Source organism: Talpa occidentalis, unplaced genomic scaffold (assembly GCF_014898055.3).
Source record: "Talpa occidentalis isolate TD23 unplaced genomic scaffold, MPIMG_talOcc4v2.1 talOcc4.2, whole genome shotgun sequence".
NCBI classification, from domain to species: Eukaryota; Metazoa; Chordata; class Mammalia; order Eulipotyphla; family Talpidae; genus Talpa; species Talpa occidentalis.
In genome coordinates this window covers 74,788,949-74,810,811 of record NW_023602073.1, presented here as the reverse complement: position 1 = coordinate 74,810,811, position 21,863 = coordinate 74,788,949, and the positions used below count along the sequence as shown (strand labels likewise).

At 37.1% G+C, this 21,863-nt stretch overlaps 1 protein-coding gene across 1 annotated transcript in view; it reads left to right on the top strand.

The window, feature by feature from the left end:
- HMGCLL1 (3-hydroxymethyl-3-methylglutaryl-CoA lyase like 1) overlaps positions 1 to 21,863 on the top strand; it is a 255,407-nt gene continuing 233,544 nt past the window's right edge. The window contains exon 1 of the mRNA XM_054698883.1: positions 1 to 198. Within this exon, the coding sequence (XP_054554858.1) occupies positions 133 to 198 (66 nt within the window). The 5' untranslated portion in view covers positions 1 to 132. The remainder of the gene's footprint in view (positions 199 to 21,863) is intronic.

Sequence of the window (21,863 nt, the reverse complement as noted above, 5' to 3'; positions counted from 1 at the left end):
GTTCACCCTCCTCCCCTAGTCCCGCGGCGTGCATGGCGTCCAGGCTTTTGCCCTGCTCACGTAGGGGCGCTTCTGTACGTGCTGGAAGAGGGAGCAGAGAGAGCAGGACGGGTTTTGTAGCTCGGCCTGCTCATGGATGAAGTGGCCCCTTCTTCTGGAGGCACGACTTCGCGGAGGGGACCGAAGGCTCTGGGCGAGGTAGGTGAGGGCGGCCTGCAGACAGGCCTAACAGGAGGGCGGTGGACCGCAGCCTTGGCCTCGCTCAGGGAATTTTGAGAAATCTGCTGGTTGACCTGCAATAAGGAACTAAACTCAAAAAGTGGTGGTGGCTGGTGCAGAAAGTGGCGGAGAAGTCGGTCCCATGAGTTGCTAATGAAGAGATGGGAGAGTGGCTGACGTTGGGGTTTGTTTGGTGCAAACATTGTTGAAGCAAGGGACAGATTTGTGAGAGCACGGCACTGCCCAAATTCATTTTTATATATTGCTTTGCATGTATGAAAGCTTTCTTAGTAAAATTTTTCAATTAAATAAGTGATTAGCACTTACAGAGAAACATAGGTAAAGGGTCAAAGATGTTAATGGAGGGTTATTCTGATTGAATTCATCAATTCATATTCTAAAGCAGAGGAAATTTTTGACAAGAAACTTGAATATATAGGCTTAGGATTTTTTTTTAAGATTTTTTTTTTTTATTTATACAATAGCTGGGGTACAGGCCAGAGGCACGGGAGGGTGAAAGGATTCACCAGAGACAGAGTGGGGAGCAGAACAGGCAGACAGACCGAAGGCACTGCTGAGGGGAGCATCGGCGGAGACAGGAGAGGTCTGCCCCGCCATGTGGGAATCTCACTGGCTGGCTGGGACTTGAACCCGAACTGCAGAGTCTGCAGACAGCTTCACAGCGCTGTGCTCAACCCACTGCACCAACGGGGAGGCCCAGGCTTAGGATTTTTGAGGTGAGAATACATTACAGTCCAACAGAATAAAAAACTGGAAGCAAGAAAGGGAATAACTGGAGAATGGTTTGTTTATTAAGTTATTAAAACTAGATTTAAATAACAGAAGTTGGGAACAATACCCTATGTGTGGGAAGGCATCAGATAGCACTGGGACTTGTATGTTAGAAGAAAATGGGTGAAAGATTTCCTGGGAAGTTAATAATAATAAAAAAAAAATGTGAAAAAAAAGCCAAACATGTAAAGGAATGATATACAGAAAATGAAGGAAGAATTTTGCTTTTCCCCCAAACCCCTCTCCTTTTTCTTAAACACATGGTGGTCCACTTGGAGATGGTATTTCCCAGGCCTTGTAGTTCTCCACAAGGAGTGGGAGTGAAGTGCAGTGATTTCTTCATTTGTATCAAGGAATTGGATTATTTTGAACTCCTCCTTCCTCAGGTTTTCACAGATGGGAGAACTTACTGTTTAGATAATGGTGGATGAATACCTTAATTTGTTCAAACTGAAAGTAACTGCTGAAATTACTGAGGTTTTAATCTTTCTTATTTACCTTCTGTCACACCAGATGTGTGTTTCTGTAGGGGCAGGAAGACACAGTGAAGTTTATCTATGATGCGAGTAGATGGGTAAAGTCCTGGAGCCCTCGGTGGCTTTCTCAGGCCTTTATTGAGCCTTTCCTAGGTACACTGGCAGAGTAGGGGCAGGAATGGGCCACAGTGCAGGTTTTCTGACCCAGCAGATGGGGTAAGGGGGGAGTCAGAGTCCTGGAGCCCTCGGTGGCTTTTGCAGGCTTTTATTGGAATTTTCCGGGTACACGGCAGGCAGGGGTGCTAGGGGGGCCAGGAGGCTGGCAGTCCTCCCAGCCCCCAGCAAATCCTCACTCTTTTTTTAATATATGTGCTGCCGAAGCGAGCACAACAGACCCTTACTCTATCTGGGCTCTCTGGCGTTCTATTGGCTTCTGTTCTGTTTCTCTGCATTCTTGGCTTCTCTGTGACACCCCCTCTTAAAAGCCTGTCTTAGCCCAGGTGAATCCCATCTACCTATGCCCACTGCCTACTCCAGGTGCCCGCCATCAGGCATGCATTCAGGATCGCAGGGTTCTGTCATCTGTCCCGATGGCGGGAGGGCAGAAAAGCCTGATGCTTTTTACCTTACCCTACAGGCAGACAGGAGTGCGGAGGGTGGAGGTGGGGGGTGTTGGGAGGCAGGCAGGCCTCCCAGCCCCAGGAAAGTCTTCACTCTTTCTGAGCTCTCTGGTGTTCTCTCTCTTCTGGTTCCTTCTCTGCTGGCGTCCCATTACGCCACCCTTATAAGCCCCATCTCAGCCCAGGTGTGCCCACCTGTGCATGCCCACACCCTACGCCAGGTGCCTGCCATCAGGCATGCGTTTAGGACCATAGGGATCCGTCATTAATGCTAATGGTGGGAGGGCAGAAAAACTTGACACTTTTTCACTTATTCTACAGTGTCCCATAAAAAAGATTTTGAAAACAAATGGGGCAATGCAATAAAGACAACAATTTAGAAAGAAAAAATGATATGTAAAGATTTTCCTAGCCGAAGTTTGGAGAATACGAATGGATTGAAAGCAGGAAATCCAGCTAGGATAATGTTCATTCTCCAATTCTTTGTTATCCTTTGTTGTCTTATTATTGCATTCATGCTGGTATGCAGTGGTGTCTGCAAGGCTCGCTCATCAAGAGTGCATGCTCCAGGGTAGGAGAAACAAAATAGGTATCAGTGGTATGATGGTATATGGAAACCGGACTTTTGGTCATGATCATGATTTATATGTAGATGTCAGACCATAATTCTATACATTTGAAACTTACAAAATGTTTCCGACCAACATTCCTTAGATTAGAAGAAGTAATAACTAGAAAACGTGAACTTATTCTAACTCAGGGAAAAAGGAACTTAGTGAAATATCTTCTTCCTGAGCTTTTTACATCATTCTAGACTAAGAGATAACGAGTGAAGCCATGAGCTGTAGGAAGAGAAACTTACAGAAAATCACAACTTATCACAGATATCAGAAAACATTAGGCATAAATTTGTTGGAGTGTTTCAGACAAAGTTGCAATTTAAAAAGTTTTAGTTTAGTGTTGAAAATTGCATTTTATTTTTTAAAGATTTGTTTGTTTATGCATATAAGAACTGGGGTACAGGCCAGAGGTGCAGGGGGTGAGAGGATTCACCAGACGCAGAGTGGGGAACAGAAAAGAAGGATTGACTGAAATACACTGCTGATGGGAGCAGCAGGCGAGACAGGAGAGGTCTGCTGAACCATGTGGGTAGCTCCCTAGCAGGCTCAGGATCAAACTCATTCTGCAGAGGCTGCAGACAGCTTCATTGTGCTGTGCTTAACCCCTGTGTCACCACGGAGGCCTGAGAGAATTGCATTTTAAAGGAAGCATCAATACACGTGAGATGAATATGCAGCATTATAAGTACTAGAGTATAAATTAATGGAAATGCATGCATTGAATATAGTAACTAAAATATTACCAAGTTACATTTTGAAAGCATAATAATTGAGATCTTTGTACATTCCTAGATACAGAGATGTTTTTCCTATAAGATATTTAAAAATGATAAAAATAAAAAAAGATGTTTACGTGTTGGCCCTTGGTATTAACATTTCAACAAATAAGATCCCCAGATACCACATTTCCTAAATAATGTTTCAATTAGGCAGTTTAGAAGAGGTGTTTTCTGAGTCATGTTACAGCGCAAGAGGCTTGCTTATATTAAAACTATTTGTGACTGGTGTGGATAGGATATTTAACGGAAAAATGGTATTCCATTTTTTAAAATCAAATGTCATACAAATGTGATGGCTCTTGCAACCTGTGGGGTTAGAGAAGAAAAACGTGCACTCAAACTCCATCTGTGGCAGAGGAGTTTAGGAGTGACTGTATTAAGAGATCCAGTTTTTTACCTTTCCATATTCCATACCCTTTGCCATTAGACTTTGAATTTCCTCTCACTAAAAAAGATTAATTGCATTTCTCCACTCCTTTCCTTTGAAGTTCAACACACAACTTTGACTAGTAGAAGGTGGGAAGATAGGATTTGCATGACTGGGCTTTTCTGTTGCACTTCTGCCATTACTATAGGGATATGTTTAAACTAACGTTCTGATACAGGAAAAGAATAAGAAACTGTTGGTGCTATGGATGCAGGGAAACATAAAGTCCAGTCAAGATCAAGCAGACTATCAAGTCTAGCCCAGTTTACATTAGCTGACCCACAGAATACCTGTAGAGTTGGGAATAAAGAAATGTTTATTCCTGTATGATGCTGATATTTTGTGGTTGTTATACAATGTTACCGTGGATTTAGTTTACTGATACAAAGCTATCAACATAAGATAGGATTTTGTTCCAAGGATTCTCTTCTTTTTTACAGTACAAAGAGACATTTGGTTGATAAAACAAAAGCCCTAAGTATGAGCATTTTTATGCTCTAATTTCTCAGAGATGTTAGTTCTGGACCATTACAGAGATCTGTTTTATATAGCTTATTTCTAGAATGAATACAAATGCCCAACATCACTCATATGTTTAATTTTTTTCATGGTAATTAAACTGAAGATATATTTTTAGGATCACATCTCATATTACATTATGAGGAAACAAAGAAACCCAAGTTAATTTTGTTATACCTACCAAATAATTTTCATTGTGGTTATCAAATCACATTTAATTACTATAATAATATCTTTTAAACAGATAACATTTATTTCAGTTGGAATGATTGTGATCATATTCCTTAAACAAACAGCATTTACTTACAATTGGAATTATTTTCACAATTACTTTTTCTTTAATTTTTAAGACAGGAAATTTATAGTACTATATCATATATTTTATTTTCAGTTCATGTGGCAATTAACATGACATGCATTTCTGTTGAAAGTTTCCATTTGTTACTATAGAAAGCTGATGGTGAAGTTATTTCTCAAGAATAATAAAAATTACTCCCCTTATTTTCTGTTGAGAAAATAATTGCTTAGTGATGATTTAAAAAAAAAGGACCATATTTTCATTTAATTACATGATGAAGGATCCTGATACTGAGTATCTCTTATTTGCTGATATAATTTATGAAAATCTGTGTAGATGTTGGCCTATAGTTCTTGTATATTCTCATAACAAAGTTATTTCTTACATAAATAGATAATTATTCTATCATGGGATCATATGATTAAAAATTCATTTTACAAACCCTTATAATTGGAACCTTCTAAGGAGCATATCATGGAGACTAAAATACATTAGAAAAGTACTTACTGTATTATATCCTTCAAGATTTTTTTTCAGAGTAGAAAGATTAAATTCCTCTTCTCCAGTCCCCATAGATCTTCCTGAGTGTTTCCTTCATAGAATACAATACCAATTTTCTGGTTGCTTTTCTCCCACATATCTGGAAGATTAAGATTCCTCAATTCTAGTTTAGACATGCTTGCAGGGACCTTGACACCAGAAATTCCTTTTGTCTCTTCCATGTTCTGCCACAGCTACTAAATATCATATACTGCTGGGTGCCACTTTTTTTGTCCTTTCTTATTATATTTACATATTCATAGTGTGGTGTCATTTTTCATTGTGTCATCTTTGATCAAGTAATATATTTCAGTTTCAACAAATTACTTACCTTGTAGATATAGTTACAGTTATCGTCAAATAGGAGGGAACACTCCTAAACCCATTGTCCTGATTCCAAAACTAGACAGGTGCAACACACAACAACAAAACTACAATTGATATCTTTAATTAACATGATGCAGAAATCGTCAACTAAATACTGTTAGGTCAAATCCAGCAATACATTAAGAGACTCACACATCATGACTAAGTGGTATAATCTAGGGATGCAAAGATGGTTCAACAAATGCAAATAAATCAGTGTAATTCACCATTTCAACAAATAGAAATAGAAATATCACATAATTGTATCAATAGAGGCTGAAAAAAAGTAGTTACAATGTAACTAGATTAGTTTGGTAACTGATCATAGAAGCTATACAGTAAAGAAGATATTTTTGTATAAGTGGATCATTTGGAGCCACTTACTGTACTTTTCTTGCCCAGGGCTCAATTCTCAAGGACTCATTCTTTAAAATATTATATTGAATCCATGACTACATTGTTCTTCACGGAAGTCCAGGAAATAGCATTTTGTCTGTATTTCTATAGCAAAATTCATTAGCAACAGCAATAATAAACAACTTCCAATAGAAGCATCATTAATAAAATATTCATACATGGTTAAAATCTATATGCCATATAAAACCAATGAAAAGGGATCTCAATAAAAAAATGTATTAGCAACCTTTATATTAGCAGGGGGGAAAATGCTGTATGTGCTGAAGAGGAGGATGTTAAAAGCAATAGAAAAGGAGCCATGAAATACTGATAAATGAGCTATTTTTTTCTTTTAATTTTTAAATTTTATGTATTTTACATCATTTTTCATTTTTGCACAATGTATGCATTTTCATCTTGGTGTGTCTCAGGTTTATAGTTGCTTGTTGATTTTGATTTTTACTTTATTATTATTATAACCACTATGCAGAGCTGTGTGGCGATTCCTCAATCTGCTAAAGATGGAGCTTCCATATGATCCAGCAATTCCACTCTTAGGTATTTACCCAAAGGACATGGAAACATTAATTCAAAAGGGCACCTGCACCCCTATGTTTATAGTAGCACTATTTATAATAGGTAAGCTATGGAAACAACCCAAATGCCCCAAAATAGATGACTGGATCAAGAAGATGTGGTACCTATACACAATGGAATATTACTCAGCAAACAAAAAAGAAAAACTCATGAGCTTTGTATTTTTGCAAAGTATTTCAGTTTGTGGTTTAATTTAGATGAAGATTTTTTTTAGATTTATTTTATTTATACAAGAGCCGGGGTACAGGCCAGATGTGTGGGAGGGTGAGAGAACTCCCCAGAGACAGAGCGGGGAAAAGAACAGGCAGACTGACGAAATACACTGCTGAGGAGAGCAGTGGGCGAGTCAAGAGAGGTCTGCTGCACCACGTGGGTCACCTCCCTGGCCAGGAAATCAAACTCGTGCTGCAGTGGCTGCGAATTGCTTCATAGGTTGAGTCTTAACCCCCTGCTGTACCAGGGAGGCCCCTAGATGAGACTCTTTTACAAATAATGTAAAATTTTCACAACTTTTGGCTCACTAAAGAGATCAACTTAATCACAGTTTCTCTCACCTGAATTTCAATATATATATAACTGATTTGGCAGAACTATAGGGCTGATTCATAAATATTTTACTAGACCCTGAAGCCTCAGTTTTACCCAAAATCGCTAGATACAATTTCAACTCCAGGAAAATTAAGTATATATGGCTTGGATTTAGGGTTTCAACTTTAATATCTTCAAGGGAAATCCTTATAGTTAAAAATATATGACTTTCAATTAATCATACAAAATATAAGACCTTGAGTTTGTTTTTTAGTTTGAACATAAATGAGTGTAGTTTATAATGTAGTTTTACTTTGTGAAAGGAATCCTTATTTTGAAATTAACAGTTCTAAATCTAAGATTGTATGAAGTGTCAATATGAAAAATAAATTTCAAAATTTATCATTTTATTTCAGTGACAGTTTTGAATTCCTATCAGACAATTACCTGGGTTCATACATACTTAATATGAGTGAAGTGAAGATGGGTAAAATTATAAAAAGCTGATTAAATCTTTGTGTTTAAGTGCCAGATTGATCTGATGAAATAGTTTTTCATGTTGTGAAGATGATATATAATATACCTTTGTAAGAAAAGCTGATGGAAATTTCTTTGTAGAATAAGGAAAGTTTTGTTGATGTGGAGGAATTTGTTACCTAACTATGATATTTTTACTTTCCCATATTTTCAGGGTAATTATTTAACCAAACAGTGTCTCTTGTGTCAGTTTAATGATCTAGGTGCCAGAATTATATGCTTATCAGATTTTGTCAAAGGAGGATAAACTGTTTAAATAATATCATTAATGTATTAAATATTATATATGTAGTTTAGATTTATGTTTCTGTAACTGTCTATACTAAGAGAGTATAATTTTCTGAAGGCAAAGATTGTGTCTATGTGTGTAGTGTTAGCCCTTATTTATTTATATCAGCTATCTGAGTAGTATAGTGTATTAAAGATGTCACTGAAATATAAATGAAAACATGAAAAATGAATGGGATTTCATTGATTATGTACAGTGTAAAATTTAGACCTCAGAATATTGTCTTTGAATTTATGCCTTGAGCTACTTGTTTAGTATTTAAACTTGTTTTTTTTGTTTGTTTTGTTTTGTTTTTTGTGTTTTTTTAGTGTAAACTTCCCAAATCCAGAATTGACTGCTCACCTTTCAATTTTTGGTTTCTTTGCCATTTATACTGTCCTCCAGATTTTAAGTACCTCAGATCTTTGTCTACAAAAAGCACTTGAATAGGAATAGTGATTACCTTAGATAGTACCTTTAATCAGGTGCTATCACTTCCTATTAAAGGCTGTTTAATTTCCATCTTAGAATAAACTTTTACTGCCTCTACCCTCTTTCATTAGGTGACAGATACCAAATCCCTTAAGTTTCTTTGAAGGTTATTTCCTGCCACCCATGTGCTACGCTGTTCAAATTTATGCTTTTAGAAGTAGAAGTTGACTATATCCTCGTCAGAAAATAGCTTTTCTATATAGAGAACTAGAATTAAGGGCCATAGATAATAAATTAATTGCTGAAGATCTACACTTAGAAAATAGACAGTTTAGAAAGCATCACCTCTTGAAAATCTTGAGCACACAATGGCAACATTTTAAAAGGAAAATTAGGTGAAGATAATTAAGTGAACAGTTAGTGCTTATCCAACAACCCTCATCATAGGTTTTTGTTCTGTCCACCTTGGGCGGAGAACCAGAAATATCTTTAAATTTAACTATACCTATGAATCAGTAGGGATGGCAGTACCCAAGTTAAGACCCCTTGCTCAGTTGGAGACCACTCTGATCCAATTTTTACAGCCTAGGGTACTCCTGTGGGTCCAGGATGTTTTCAGAAGGATTTTGCCTGAGATTTCACCTTTCTTTGATGTATTAGTTTCTGATTGCAGCTGTAACAAATTCCCACAAACTTAATGGCTTAAAACTATACAAACTGAAATTCAGAAATCCAAAACTAATTTTTTCAGGCTAATAAAGTATTGACAAGACTATGACCTTTCTGGGGGCTCTAAGGGAAAATTGCTTCCTGTCTTTTCAAGATTCTACAAGTTGTCTTTATTTCTTGGCTTGTGGGCTCTTTTTTCATTCTCAAGTTCAGGAGGTGGCATTTTCAAACAAATACTAACATTCCTGCCTCCCCTTTTCACCTTTAAGGGTCCTGGAGTTTACTTCTGCCTCACCCACATAGTCTTAAGATCTTTAATCATGGCAGTAAGGTTCCTTTTGCCATGTAAGGTAACTTATTTATAGATTCTGGATATTAATATGTGACTTTTTTGTGGGAGGAACATTATTCTGCTTATCACACTTGGCAATCTACACCCCTCCTGCTTTCTATTCCCATTCTAATTTCCCCTAGCCATATTTTGTCAATTTACTTACACAGGAATCTTGTCTAAGGATATGCTTCTGGGAAACATGACCAATTAGAGGGCATTTGATAATAAAAATAGGAAATACTAAAGTCAAGGTCTGCAATTGATGTAAGGAAACTTCTGGTTTACATGTTTATGCCTACTCTTACCCATGATTACCTTGGAATGATTGTGACCAACATTTTAAGTAAAGAATCAAAACAAAATTGTGTTGCAAAACAGGAAATAGAACTACCAGTGTACCAAAAAGTTTAAACAAATCCTGGAAGCTAAAAACCAGGTGGGATGGAAATAATGGGATAAGCAGAGCAGAAGAATCTAAGCCAAGATTCCAGAAGTGAGAGCAATCAATCCTAATGGAATTGAGGAGAAACTCTAAGATCAGTGACAATACAAAGTCTAGGGAAGGGTCCTGAGAATCATCATAAAATTAATTAAATGGATGCTCAGTATTAGCTGGACCTACAGAGATCTATTCCCTGTCCCTCTTCCTGTACCATATATGAGGATGACATAACTGGCAGCAGTGGTATTCACCTCCAGACTAGGATCTAACACCTGTTTGGGAGGTATTCTAGAGTGAGCATGAGTTTGAAATTATTCCAGATCTTTATAGAAGACATTGAGAAAATATGAGATAAAGGGGGTTGAAGGAGGAAAAGCAGGAAGAGGGAATAAAGAAAGAAGGAAGAGAAGGAAAGAAGGAAGGAGGAAGGAAGGAGTGATTTCCATATGATTGTAAAATACAGTAAATCATCCTTAGAGTAAAATGTAGTTAACTTGATCATCAAAGGGATCCTGCCTATAACAGGAAAAGATGTCTCCAGATGTTGCAGAGAATCCACTGGGGAGCTAGTTCACTTGTGAAATACTGGAAGTGTTCAGAGAGAGTTGAGAGAATAGTCTGTTAATAAATATTACTACAAAAATAACTAGAAATCGACAGAAATTATAGATGTTGTCTTTGGTGGGTTGGTCTTTGACTATGGCTTAGAAAGAATTCAAAGGAACATTTTAGTAGAAGCAAAAGCAGAATTTATTTAGAGACAGAATGAGAGTATATCAGGGGAGAGACCTAGGTGGGCAGAATCCATGTGGGTCTGCCACTGTCAGCAAGGAACTTCTGGCTTTTCTGGAGTCTCCACTCTCATTCTGGGCTGTGTCCCTGCTCTGCCCTTCTGTTGAGTGGGGAAGAGCTTTTGGTGTTTTTTAGAGAATTACTTTATTACCCAGATAATGCTCAATTTAGGGGAATTGCCATCTGGGTGTTTCTTGTTCTGGAAGGCTTTATCAGATTCTGTCTGCCAAGGGAGTGGTCTTTGAGGTGCTATCATGCCTGGGGCATGGTGGGTTTTTTTTTCCCTTTCATGGGTTTTTATCAACCCAGAGCTTCTGTACCTGACCGTGGTGGGGCGGTGGTAGGATGGGGTGTCGGTTAGCTGGCCTTTGTTCAATTCCAGACACCACCATCTTCATCCTAACTGACTAACAAGAAATAAATATTATTTTCAAAATTGAAAGAGATATAATGAATGAACTACAGAATAAAAATAAAATTATTGGTCTATAACATGAAAAAGAACCATTTTATAATGCAGAGCTAAAGATAAATATGAAAACAAAATGAGAGAATCTGAGAGACATGGAAGACAGAGTTAGAGGCCACTTAAAAACATGTTTAAAGCAGAGGGACAGAGATAAGAAGTTGGTAGAAATGAATCCCACAAATAATAAAATTTTTTGTCATGCTACTGTAAAACAGTTCTACAAATTGAAAGCCCATAATTACCTAATGGGATAACAAAGGAAACCCAAAAATTTAATGCTTTCTGGTGAAGAATCAAAATGGCAATGAAAGGACAAAATTTCCATAATCTTTTACAGGGAACATTAAACATAATAAATAAATTATGTATGGACTGTGTAATCAAAGAAACCATTGGAGACTGGGAAACAATAGAGCAATGCCTTCAATTTCTTTCTAAAAATATTTTCAAGTTAGGATTCTATACCTTATATTATCAAAAAAGAGGGCAGGGTGAAGAAATTTAAAGATGCAGATAAAAGAAAAGTGGTAGCTAATTATGACAATGAAAATAAAGAAAGCTGAAAACCTTAGCAGATAATATATTGGGCCTTGATGTTTAATAGTTTCCTTTGGGTTTCAAGAACTTAGTGATATAGGAATGCATTTTTCTCCTCTGGGGGTTTAATCTCCTTTCCTAATTTTGCTTCACAATTGTATTTTATCTTTTATATAATAAAATAAACCATGTATCAAATCAAGCAAAATTATAATTGAATTTCTTATCAGAATGCTGAAACAATAAAACAATATAAAATATAGACATAGCTGTTCCAGGTACCTATTGCTGTTCTAAAACATGGTAGCTTAAAACAACAATAATCATGTTATTATTATCTCTTAAGGTTCTGGGGATTGACTTGGCTCGGCTACTCTGGGTCTCTCATGTGGCTAAAACAGTCATATGGTGGCTGAGATTAGAGTCATCTCCAAGGTTTTCTCACATGTCTGTGGTTGATCCTGGCTGTCAGCTAGGACCTTAGGGGGCCCCATTGGCTGGAACACCTACATTTGGCCTCTCCTTGTGATCTGGACTTCTTCAGAGCAAGGTGGCTGGATTCCAAGAATGAACATCCTGAGAGAATCTTGAGAAAGCTGCATTGTCTTTTATGACCTACCCCTGAAAGTCAAGAAGCATCACTTTTGAGGGCAATTTTAGTAAAATTCCCATCTTTTACAGTCACTAACTAACAGGTATATTATACATCAAATGGAGAAGTGCAAGTGTGTTGTTTAATGCTATAGCTGAGCACTGAAAGCTATAAACAGCAGGGCTGCATGCTCTGGAGAGCTTGTAGTAGTAGGGAGTGGAGAAGTGGAGTATATTTTTTTAACTGCCAATATTTATCTTTTGAAATATATGAATTATATTTAGATGTATAATAGGCTAGTAATTTACATGAAATTTTATTGGTATATTACAGTTCATTAAAATAGAACAAATGAGATGAAATCAATCATCAACAACTATGGCCATTTGTTTCATCTCAAGCATTGTCACTTTGTCAAATTCAGGAGATTTTAATTATAGACATAAATCTAGGAAGAAATCTAGAATTTATTTGGCCTAATTTTATAGTTTTGCAATAGAAAATTGTTTTTAAGGGGACATACCTGTTTTGTGCAAGATCACTCAGTTTTTTGGTAGGAAAACTTATAGGCAGAATCCAAAAGATGTCTCCTCACGCTTCTCTTCTCGGGGTTATTTAATCAAGTATTAATCAAGGCCCTATAATAATGGGGTTTTTCAGGCAGAATTAAGGTGGATAGGTGACTTCTAAAAAGCAATGGACACTTAAAAGCAGAAGATGAAAAAGAGCCAGACAAAAGAGATGCAGCAGAAGAGAAAGCCTGGAGAAAGGAGATAAAATGTAAAGGAGGTAAAAGGCATTTGTGGATGTGATTACCTTTGAGGATGGAGGAAGTTAAAGAAGAAACAAGGAGTGTAGTCAGCTTCTAGAAGCTGAAAGCGGTCTCCAGCTGATAATCAGCATGGAAATGGAAACCTCATTCCTACAAACTCAAGAAACCTGAATGACCCTTGGAAGCAGAATCTTCCCCAAAGCTTCCCAGTAAGAGCCTGCCCTGCTGACAGTAATTACAGACTGTGAAACTCAGAGAAACCAACTGAGATTTTTGATATACAGAACTTAGAGATAATAAATTTGCGTTGTTTTAAGCTGCTAAATCTGTAGTAATTTGTTTTGGCAATGATAGAAAATGAATACAAACACAAAAACTGGAACCAAGTTCTGTGGTGCTTTGTTTTGTCCTCCTTTAAATGGGCAAAAACTAGAAGAAACATTACACATTGTAATATGATAGAAAACATCAAATGGCATAGAATAAATCCAAATTCCTTCACCTGCTAATCTTTCTTTTTGGAGGTCACCCTTCAATACATTCTTTAAAACACCCTTGGACAATAATGCAATGTCAGAGGCCTATTCACAGCTCCTCTCTGGTTAGTTTCTATCAACTGTTTCCTTCCTGGGTCCTGTGCTTCTGCATTCTGATATGTCCTCTAGTCCCCTAGCTTTGACTTTTTTTTTTTTTTAATTTCTCCTTACCACACAAATAAACATACATCATGTTTGTGGTATGCAGATGTTATGATTGAGAGAGGGAAAAGGATCTAAAAAATGTCACTGGAGAACCAATACTGAAAAAGAAAATAGAATTGATAATCCCTAATCTAAAGAAAACTTCCAATTAACCATCTAGATAGAATACTAGATCTTCAATCCCTGCAAATTGAAATGCATTTTAATTTAATGATAGGTGGTTAATTTCAAAGTAAAGACATACCTGAATTGCACATCTAAAAAGTAACATATTGGGCCTCCCTGGTGGTGCAAGGGGTTAAGATGCAACCTATGAGGCTGTCCACAGCCACTGCAGCCCGAGTTCGATCCCTGGCCGGTCTGGGGAGCTATCCACATGGTGCAGGCCAGAGGTGTGTGTGTGGGGAGGGGAGCGTTAGAGGATTCACCAGAGACAGAGTGGGGAAGAGAACAGGCAGATCAACTGAAATACACTGCTGAGGGGAGCAGCAGGCAAGTCAGGAGAGGTCTGCTGCGCCATGTGGGTAGCTCCCCAGCCAGCTGGGGATTGAACTCGTGCTGCAGTGGCTGCGGACAGTCTTATAGGTTGCATCTTAACCCCCTGCACCACCCGAGAGGCCAAATTTCTTACGTGTATCAATATCTTTAGATTTTATATATTCATGTTTTTGCAAAAGATGTTTTATTTTTTCTTAATGGAGGTGTAATTGACATATAACTTATGTTAATGTCTGGTATACAACATAGCCGTTTAATATAGGAACTATTGCAAAATGATCTCCACAATAATTCTAGATTTCATCCATCATACATAGTTTGAAAATTTTATTTTTTTTAAGATTTATTTATGTATACAAGAACTGGGGTACAGGCCAGAGATGTGGGGGGTGAGAGGATTCACCAGAGACAGAGTAGGGAGCAGAACAGGCAGAATGACTAAAATACACTGCTGAGGGGAGCAGCAGGTGAGACAGGAGAGGTGTGCTGTGCCATGTGTGTAGCTCCCTGGCCGGGGATTGAACTTGTGCTTCAGTGGCTGTGGATAGCTTAATTGGTTGTGTCTTAACCCCTTGTGCCACCAGGGAGGCCCTGAAAAATTTTTTGGATGTGTGATGAAAACATTAAAGATCTACTCTCTAAGCAACTTTAAAATATCAATATAAGATTATTTAATATAGTTACTATGCTGTTTATGGCACTGCCAGGACTGACTGACTGATGGATTGACTGATTTTTCTTCCTGTCTCTCTCTCTCTGCCATGCTGTGATTTGGCAGTGACGATGTTTCTCTAGGTCACCTGTCTGGTGACCCTTTCCTACAGTCACAGCTAAAATTAAAGCTGCAGCCACAGCCATCCCAGAATTCTGGTAACTTCCTTCCCCTTGTCTTCAAGTATGGTGATGTAAGGTTCCCTGCTATTCCTTTTTTTAGGAGGCTGGTGGTTACCATCCCATGTAGAAACCTTCAATCCCATGTAGAAACCCATAAATCTCCCCTCATTGGTAAGTTTTCTTAATCATGCCATTTTAGGCCATCTGTTTTCTGCCGGAATTCTGAGTGAAACAGAATGGAAAAGAACTTTCTAAAAGCAAGTAAACAGATGACTGGATTATTGACAGAACTTTAGCTTTAGGGTATACGTTCTATTTTGCTCCCCAAATTAGGAAAAAGATGCATTTGTAATCATGACAGCAAATTTCAATGTTTGGGTTGTAGGAAAAATTCAGATCAGCTAGAGTCAAGGTTGCAAGCACCCAAATTTCCCAGAAAGGAGCTAAAAAAAATTTTATTTTTTTGGTTTTTGCCTAATGGAACCCCTGTGGCTGCCTGAATATTACATCCCCAGTTAAGTATGGGAATGTATACTACTAAAGAAAAGCCAACAATGTTTGTTAACTAATATTGGATAAATGTTACTTTCTCCGTTTTCATATTGGAGGTGAGAGCTTAGTTACAAGATCAGTAGAGAACGCTACTCTGCCATACAGAGCAGCATTCAGGAGCAGGAGTAGAGTTGATGCTAGAGCAAAGCTTATTGAGGGATGTGTGGTAAATGAATGTGGAGGAGGCATTTTAGTCATGACCCCCTCCAAGATATTTCTGAATATTGTTCCAACTCTGCTCCTATCTTTTGATCTCTGCCCATTCCTAAAACTTAAGTAATTTATAAATGTAAGTTGTACTTTTTGCCACCCCTTTATCCATTTCTCTCACCACCTCCCCCACATAGCCTTCTGGTAATCCCCAATTTATACTCTGTATCAACTCAATTTTTTTTTTTTAGATTCCACATATAAGTGATATCATGTAGCATTTTTCTCTTTGCAGGACTCATGACTTATTTTGCTTAGCATAATGCCCACAAGTTCCATCCGTGTTGTAGCAAATGGCAAAATTTCATTCCTTATTATAGATGAATAATTAATAACTATTTCTTTATGAATGAATATTCATTATATTCACAAAAATACTATTAATAACAGGAGAAAAAGCCATGGAAGCCATTTTAAAAAAACATGAATTTGGGGCCTCCCCTGGTGGCGCAGCAGTTGAGCACTGGGCTGAGAGGCTGCCTGCAGCCTCTGCAGCGCCTGTTAGATCCCTGGCCTCTGGCAAGGGTCCCACATGGCGCACAGACCTCTCCTGCCGCGCTCGCTGCTCCCCTCAGCAGTGTACTTCGGTCCTTCTGCCTGCTCTGCTCCCCTCTCTGGCTCTGGTGAATTCTCTCACCCTCCTGCACTTCTGACTGTGCCCAGTGCTTGTATAAATCAATAGATCAATCAATCAATCAATAAATAAATCTAGAGTCGTTTCCTGGTCTCTCAAACATTTATTTTTAAAAAAAAAAGAATTTGTAGTCCATAAAATCTGTACAAGTTAATAATTCTTTCTTGTATTATCTCTTCTTTTTTTCTCCCTCTTTCTTCTCTTCCTGTTACGAAGAATCCTCTTGTTGCAAATAATTAAAGGTAAAAGAGTTCCTGGTACTGTCACTGAACTCAGAGATTTCATAGCCATTCATGTGCTACACCTGTATTATTTCATGTAATTTAATCTTCTAGAAGGAAAAATATATAATTATTTCCTCAATATTAAAGACGTTCTCTCTATTTCTGATGCTTATTTGAATAGCAATGGAGATATTCCCTTTGACTTTTCTTACCAAGGAACAAAACAATATGTACAGAAAATTACTTCCTCCCTTGTAATATTGAAGGTTACCATGAGTGTAAAAAGTTAAGAGTTTGCAGATATTAATGTGCTTGGACTGGGTCCATATCAGTAGCATAAAGAGTTACAAAGCACTGCTGTGGTTCACACTTATGATTTCGTGTTTATTTCCTCCTTTCTGTTCCCATAAACCACATGATCAAGATTGAATGGAAAAGCTCATTATATTTCCATGTGAAAAACATCCAATAATATTTTCTGGTATTAAAAATATGTCGAACATTAAGCAGGTTGCTATCCACACATATATTCTAAATTTAATCTTTCACTGAGCCATTTTGTTAACTTTTGAAGGAATAAATGGCATAATGTAAGTTATTACATTAGAAAGTTATTTTCTTTAAATAATATTTCAGAGTTAAGAAAATGACAATTAATGTATGCTTGGCTAAATTCATATAGATTCATCCTTGTCATGACAATGAATATAAGAATGAGACTAATCTTTAGTATCAAATTCTATTTTAAATGACTAATTTCAATTAAAAACTTTCAAATTATCCAATGAAGCCCTTTGTGTCACTTCAATTCCAAAAATATATATTCTCTAAGAATGGAATTTCTTTAGAAAAATGGACTGAGAAAAATCCAAATTTGAATAGTAAAATTGGCTATCAAGTTCATAATGCTCTTTGAGATCAAAAATTAAAAAAAAATGAGAATGATTTTCTTGTGTCATGGGTGAACTATCCCTAGAGATTTTTAACACTATGATTTTAAATATAGAAAATTTCAAGACTGACACTAGAGAGGACAATGTTTGATGGATTTCTGTGTTCTTTGATTTAAAGTATCCTTTTCATATATTTAGCTTTTATTTTGAGTCATTTTTAGATAAAATCAAAACTACAAAAAATTTCCCCTCTAAAATTTCACATGGAACAGAATTTCTCAATTTAGAACATGTATTTTTAATATAAACAAATGACATATTTCTATATGGTAAATAATATATTTACAATTCAGTTTCTTTAGTGGTAAACAGCACACTGAATTACAAATGTATAATTGCAGATCTTGTCTTGATTTCCTCTTTTGCATGCAGAACAGAAATGTTTTATAACATCATCTCTTAGGCTATTACTGTACTGAAAATCAATTCTGCAAGATATTAGTGTTTCAGCAAAAAAAAAAAAAGACTTGAAATATTTATTTTGGATATAGTGAGTTAAGGAAATTTAAACACATTTATTTACTGTTGGAATTCTCAGTCTTTTAACAGCCTAACGTGTATTTTGAATTTCTAGTGAGGAAATATAATATGATCCTGTGTACACGAGTATTTGACAGCAGAACTCCTCTATCATAGAGACTTTCAAGATTATAATATTCTTTTGAATACTTTTTTGTCATCACATGATACTAATGTGAGAGATAATGAGCATGTGATTATTCATTCAAAGTAATTACTGGATCATAAAATAATCTCTGTCCTCAAGGAATTGAGTTCATTGCTTGAGACTAACACATTAATACTTAAAATACATTGTCATAAAGTTAAAAAATCTAATGAAAGTTATACAAGTAAGAGAAACCAGAAGAAAGAAGGTCTGAATCTGGCTGAAGAAGACAGGAAAGTTCATATAATAGCTGACTCTCAAAGCATTTGCCAGAGAAAAGAGAAAAGACATTTCATGTCCATGAATATATAATGATTTTACAATCATTATACTTGGAACGACAAAACTTCCAATACTTGGAACTACAAAGGGCATAAAACCATAATTACATAGTTCACGTATTAGAAAGTATTCAGCCTTCTAAGTTCATTTCCTTTCTGTTTAGAAATGTAATCATTCTTAACGACTGCATAGTGTATTTAATTATTTAATAGCTGATGTCAAATATTGAAAAATGTGAAAATGTTTGCAAACTATGCAGGTGATTAGAAACTAGAGAAAAATAGCATATTAAGAAAATTCAAAACAGTTACCTCAGAAAGTTGATATAAGAAGACAATTATATGACAAAAGGCATGAGCTTTAGTACTTTTATAATTAAATTTATGACTGATATTGATCCTCACACATTTATAATTACAAAATGCAAACTTAATGTTTCATGTGATAATAGAAAGAAGGTTAGGCCTTTGCTCTACAAACTTAAAAATCATGTACTCTTAATTTATAATTGTCCATTTTTGCTTTGTTGTGTTTTATACTGTTATAATTTTTTTACACTGATGATCAGAGACATACTGCAGGGGAGGAGGCAGGAGAGGGATCAGAGGGAGGGAGGGTAGAGCACAGGGGACTGAGGTGATGGTGCACCAGTGCATTGGGGAAGGAAACTCTATGGGACTACACCTGAGGGGGTGGGGGAAAGCAAATATTGTTTAAAAATGAACAATGATATAAAAAAAAATAAAATTAGAAAAAAATCATGTATTCTTATCATTAACATATTCTAGCATAAACATATATGTATATTTACTTATGTACAAATAATATAAACCACTGGACGAGCAAACAATAAGGGCTATATAATACAAAAAATACACACTTAGAAATTAGATAAGTTGAGGGCCTCCCCGGTGGCGCAGCGGTTGAGCGCTGGGGGCAAAGCTGCCCGCAGCTTCTGCAATGCTGGTTCGATCCCCGGCTGCTCCCCAGCCACCAGAGGGTCCCACATGGTGCGCAGACCTCCCCTGCCACCCGCTGCTCCCCTCAGCAGTGTACTTCGGTCCTTCTGCCTGCTCTGCTTCCCGCTCTGGCTCTGGTGAATTCTCTCACCCTCCCACGCTTCTGACTGTACCCAGTGCTTGTATAAATAAATAAATCTTTAAAAAAAAAAAGAAATTTGATAAGTTGACAAAATAAGACTTGACTCTCAGTAGAGTGAGTGTAGAGGGAATGTACCTCAGCATGAAAAAGGCCATATGTGACAAGCCCACAGATAACACCATAGACAATGGTGAAAAGCTATTTCCAAAGGAGACATGCAGATGATCAGCAAGTACATGAAACAGTGCCGAACATCACTAATCACCAGGCAATGCAAATCAAAGCTAGATGCAAATCACTGAGATAATAGAATGACTATTAGCAAAAGATAAAAATGACAAATGTTAACGAAGGTGTGGAGAAAAGGAAATCCTTGTGCATGGTAGGCGGGAATGTAAATTGGTGCAGCACCTATAGAAAAGAGTTGGAGGAGCCTCAAAAAATTGAAAATAGATCTACCATATGTTCCAGCAATTCTACTTTGGATATTTATCTAACAAAAATGAAAACACTAACTTGAAAATATATATTCACACACATGTTCATGACTGTATTATTTACAATAGCCAAAACAAAACAAAAAAAAAACTGTGTCTATGGGTAGATGAATGGATAAAGAAATGTGGTATATGCTTTCAGTTGAATATTTTAGACATAAAAAAAAAGACACTTGCCGTTTATGACATGTGACACATAGACCTTAAGGGCATTATGTTAAGTGAAATGAGTCAGAGAAAGACTAATTCCATGTGATTACACTTAAATCTGTAGTAAAGAAAAGTTTCTAGATACAGAGAACAGAATGTTAGGGTCAACAGTGAGAGAAATGGGTGAAGGGGGACATTGTGTACAAACTTCAGAATAAATGAAATGACCATATAAATTAGACTATATTTGAAAGCTGCTATGAGAGTAGATTTTAGTAATTCTTTTTTTTAAAATGGAATTTTAGCATTTATTTAGAAATACGATAATGTAAACACCTTGATACTATCTGACTCACTATCTGTTAAACTCCTTTCAGCATAATTTTTTTTAAATTTTTTTTTTAAGATTTATTTATTTATTTATTCATACAAGCACTGGGTACAGTCAGAAGCGCGGGAGGGTGAGAGAATTCACCAGAGTCAGAGCAGGATGCAGAACAGGCAGAAGGACCGAAGTACACTGCTGAGGGGAGCAGCGGGCGGCAGGAGAGGTCTGCGCGCCATGTGGGACCCTCCTCTGGTGGCCGGGGAGCAGCCGGGGATCGAACCGGCACTGCAGAGGCTGCAGGCAGCTTCGCAACCCCGCGCTCAACCGCTGCGCCACCGGGGAAGCCCCAAATTTTTGTTTTTTTTTAACCAATATTTTCCTCCCCCCACCCCCTCAGGTTGAGTCCCCATAGAATTTCCTTCCCCAAGGCACCCGTGCACCATCACCACAGTCTCCTTTCTCCCTTCCTCCCTCTGATCCCTCTCCCTCCTCCTCCCCTGCAGTATGTCTCTGATTTGTAATTGTCTGTTTTTGCTTTGTTGTGTTTTGTACTGATTTTTTTTTTTTTACGCTGATGTCTTATTTGGTTCCCCTATATTCCTGTTATAAGTGAAACCATCTGATATTTTTCTTTTTCCTTCTGGCTTGCTTCACTGAGCATAATTCCTTCTAGTTCCATCCACGTTGCTGTGAATGGCATGAATTTATCTTTTTTGATTGCTAAATAATATTCCATTGCATATATATGCCACATCTTCTTGATCCAGTCATCTTTTTTTGGGCGTTTGGGTTGTTTCCAGGTGTTACCTATTGGAAATAGTGCTGCAGTAAACATAGGTGTACAGGTGTTCTTCTGAATCAATGTTTTTGGGTCCTTTGGGTAGATCCCTAGGAGTAGAATTGCTGGGTCATAGGGGAGCTCCATTTTTAGTAGATTGAGGAATCTCCAGACAGCTTTCCATAGTGATTGGACCAGTTTGCACTCCCACCGGCAATGTAGGAGAGTTCCTTTTTCACCACATCCTCGCCAACATTTGTTGTTGCTTGTTTTTTTGTTATGTGCCATTCTTACTGGTATAAGGTGGTATCTCAGTGTGGTTTTGATTTGCATTTCCCTGATTATAAGGGATGTTGAACATTTTTCATATGCCTGTTGGCCATTTGATCTTAGTAATTCTTGTCAAAAGAAAATTTTTTTGTGACTGTGTAAG